This window comes from Bison bison, unplaced genomic scaffold (genome assembly GCF_000754665.1).
Source record: "Bison bison bison isolate TAMUID 2011002044 unplaced genomic scaffold, Bison_UMD1.0 scf7180017864211, whole genome shotgun sequence".
Taxonomy (NCBI): domain Eukaryota; kingdom Metazoa; phylum Chordata; class Mammalia; order Artiodactyla; family Bovidae; genus Bison; species Bison bison.
This window is the reverse complement of record NW_011494783.1, coordinates 857,721-861,379: the sequence shown is the minus strand read 5'-3', so window position 1 is coordinate 861,379 and position 3,659 is coordinate 857,721. Positions and strand designations below refer to the sequence as shown.

The following is a 3,659-nucleotide window of genomic DNA, read 5'->3' as shown; positions in this document are numbered from 1 at the left end:
GTTTTTTACCATCTGAGCCACCTGGGAAGCCCCTTAGTATGAGCACGGCCTAGTTAAAAACGAGCAGCAGCGACCACACTGCTTAGACAGGCTCACTATTCTTGTTAGATGCAGAAAACCTTGAGAGTCTGGGGCACGGGGATTAGAAGTGATCAGGCGCATTCATGCCAGAACCTGTTTTCTCACTGCTGGGGCGGGTTCTGCTCTAAGCCAGGTGTTCCCAATGCCCATCACCAGCAACCTCCAAGCAAAGCAGCTCCGCAGAGACTCTAGCAGCCCCCAGTGTCTGCCCCAGTCGTGGCCACCCTCAGCTTTGTCTCAGTGAGCCCATGGCATTCATCTGACCGTCCAGCCACGTGCCTTCTTCAGGCTCAGGACATCCTGCTCCCCTTTACCCTCCTCCGCCTTGGGCGGTGCTGTCCTCCTGGTTGCTTCCTGGGGCCCTGACCTCCCGTGTTTGCAGGGACTGTGAGCTCCTGACCCGGGGCCCGTTCACATTTCTGCCTTTCACGACTGCACCGTTGCCTCTGGTCCCAGGACTTCCAATGACCTGTTGCCCTGTACTCCCGGGGAGGCAGGGAGGCCAAGAATGAATTCCCCCGTGTTTCTGCTTTGAAAACGTTTCTCGGTCAACCACCTTCTCCTGGTTATTTTCCTCATTATAGAGAAGGAGGGAGGAAGGACAGATAATGCTTATTTCATGTGTTTAAACTAACTGTGGGAGAAGGAAATGGCAACCCACTCCAGTGTTCTTGCCTGGAGAATCCCAGGGACGGGGGAGCCTGGTGGGCTGCCATCTATGGGGTTGCACAGAGTCGGACATGACTGAAGCGACACAGCAGCAGCAAACCAACTGTATGGTTAACTCCACATAAACTAAAAAAAAAAAAGATCAATTATATTCTTTAGTAGCATCAGGCCTCTTCCTTTTTGTTGTCATTCTATCAAAGAGAAGAAAAGAGGTTGGAATAAATGGCTCTTCCTAAAAGGGTACAGGAGGGGGTTTACAGTTTGGCTCTGAAAACTAATGACAACCCCCTTCCCTACCCCAAAAGGAAACCCTTCCCTCTAAATGAGGTTATGTACATGAACTTGCCTAAAGATCATGAAGATGGCTTATACCAAGACTTAGAAATATTTCCAAGTACCCCAAAATAGAAATCTTTTGCCCTCCCAATAAAGAGCAGTACCCCTTCTCTGTCTTCTTCCCTTGAAGCTTCTCTGTGAAAGATGGAACTCTTCACAGCATATATTATAGAAACACTCCCTTCTCAACCAAACACATCAAGACACACTCCCAAGCCTTCTTAGACTAAATTCACTTACAGTAACTAAATCAAACATCCCTGTAAATTAACAAACAAAACCATACCATTTTTGAAAAGCCATAAAACAGCAAGGCAAGATTATTATTGAAGGAAAAATGGAAAGAATAAGAAAAAAAAAAAAAAGAAAGGGAACTTCAATTTCCCGAATGTCATAGCCCAAGCCTAACAAATTCAATCATTTACGTATTTAGAAAATGCAAACATCTTCTTCCTTCAATCTGTATTTTCACTTTTGGCCAAAGGATTATTAATAACATCACAAACTCTAAAAAAAAAAAAAAAAAGAGAAAATGCCAACATCTTCAATTCCTTAAGCCTCAGAGCAAACCCTTTTATACAATTAGACCTCATATTTTCCCAAGTTTTGTGCAAGGGTGGCAGCCAGTCTATGGGTAATTCAGTCTTTGCTCTTCTGACCTTCACCCAGGCAGAGGGCAACCAGAGAGAAAATACAACATAAATGATGGCAGGGAAGGATGATTTATTCTTAATTTAATGAGATAGGATAACCTAATATTAAGAGATTAATTCTGCACTACAGCAGACACCTCAGTAAAGGACCAAAGGTCCTTCCCCCACAAAGACCCCACATCACCCCACTTTCCCCACTCCCATCCCCAGGATGGTTCAGTTGACTTTGTTTTTGCAGATCTACCAAGTGTCTCAAACTCTAATGTGAATAAGAATCACCTGAGAGGCTTGTTACACTTTCTAGATGCCTCTCTGGACCCGCCAATTAAAACGTCTGGGAATGGGGCCAGAAAGCTACATTTTAAACAAATTCCCAAAGAAATTCTGATCCAAGGGGTTTCAGCAAAGGCTCCTTGAAAAACACAAGGTCAAAAGAGACAATAAAGTTGGGACACATGGGCGTGGGCAGCAGGCGAGCTGAGGCTTCAGAGAAAAGGACCAGACCTGGGAAGTCTCCTCTCCGGGTCAGGGAGCTTGGTTTTTATCACACAGGCAGGCAGGAGCACCGCAGAGTTTCAGCAGGGCTGTGACACAAAAGCAATGCCTCTCCCTTAACCTTCAGCTCACAGATCTGTGATACCGGCTCCATGAAGGCCTTTCCTGACCCCACCCCCAGTCCGAGTCCAGCAGAGCTTTCTGCTCCTGTGTATCCTTCTAACCCACCACTGACCTCCCTGTGGAATGGACACTGTTCCTTCTCTTGTGGCATTGTTCTAATCCCCTCTCCGCCAGTAGGCTTCTGCACCAGGCCTGGCAGACAGTGTCCTATAAATGTTTAATCAGGCAGCTACTGTATTCCATTTACGACCATGTCACCAAACGGTGACTTTTCACAAATAAAGCCACTTAGTTGCCCTCTCTTTCTTGCTCACATGGCCCGGATTTCTAGCTGAAACTGGCCCCAACCTCTAAACCGCTTATTTACCTGAGGATATTGCTCTTACTGGAGTCAGAATGAAACACCAGAGGGCCTGGAATTTTGATCATGTTATCACAAAATTAACTCGCTCATTTGTCTGTATTTTAGAACGGCCAGCCTTCCAAAGTTCACATGTATAGGTCAAGCACCTCAAAAGAATTTAAGGCGCAGGAAAAAAACATCCCAACAGGTGATTACAGCCTGAAGGCACGCGCTGTCCAGAGTCTTTTCAATCCTAAAAGCAAACACCTGGATTCGGTCCTGGACGGCCCCCCACCCCCACCCCCACGCACCTGTTTCAATTTGGCCATCGCCTCCCACTCGAGGGCAGATGGGAGGAGGACGCCATGAGAATTTTAAATTCTTAAATTCTTTCATAAAGAAGGCAAGAAACGTTCGGTGAAGGAAGAGTCACAAAGATCGCGCCTGTAGGATCTTTGTTCTGTGTCCTCCGCCCCACCCATTTTCGGCGAGTAAAAGTGGTCTCAAGCCGGTGAAAACTGAGACCAAAGCTTTGAGCAGCACGCATGGCCGCCCCGCGTTCCGCCCGCTTCCCTCTGGCCTCCGGGGCTCCTGCAACTGTGTCCATCCGAGACGTGTAGACTTCGCCCTGTGGCCTGGCTTCTTCTAGCTCGGGGCTCTAGGGAACCTTCCAATCGGCACGGCGTCTTGGGGGCTTAGGCCTGGGGCTAGCTCAGTGGAGCAGTGGTTTGGGGCTCCCAGGATAAGTGACTCCCTAAGTCGCCTTCCCCGGTTCCCAAGGAAGGACTCCGTCTCCAAGGCGCAAGCCGCCACCAGAGCCCAGTGCCAAGGCCGGCCTTGGGAGATGGTGGGCGTTGGTGACCGCTGCAGACTCCCGGACGCGGGCCCTGGAGGCGGGCTGTCGCCCACGCCCCACGTGCATCGCCCCCCGGCCCAGGGAGCGGCCGCACCCGCCCCTC

The 3,659-nt window shown here is 49.0% G+C and overlaps 1 protein-coding gene across 1 annotated transcript in view; it reads left to right on the top strand.

The window, feature by feature from the left end:
- NOBOX (NOBOX oogenesis homeobox) overlaps positions 1-3,659 on the top strand; it is a 23,512-nt gene that overhangs the window by 12,911 nt on the left and 6,942 nt on the right. Inside the window, exon 2 of the mRNA XM_010844883.1 lies at positions 3,481-3,616. Within this exon, the coding sequence (XP_010843185.1) occupies positions 3,481-3,616 (136 nt within the window). The remainder of the gene's footprint in view (positions 1-3,480; positions 3,617-3,659) is intronic.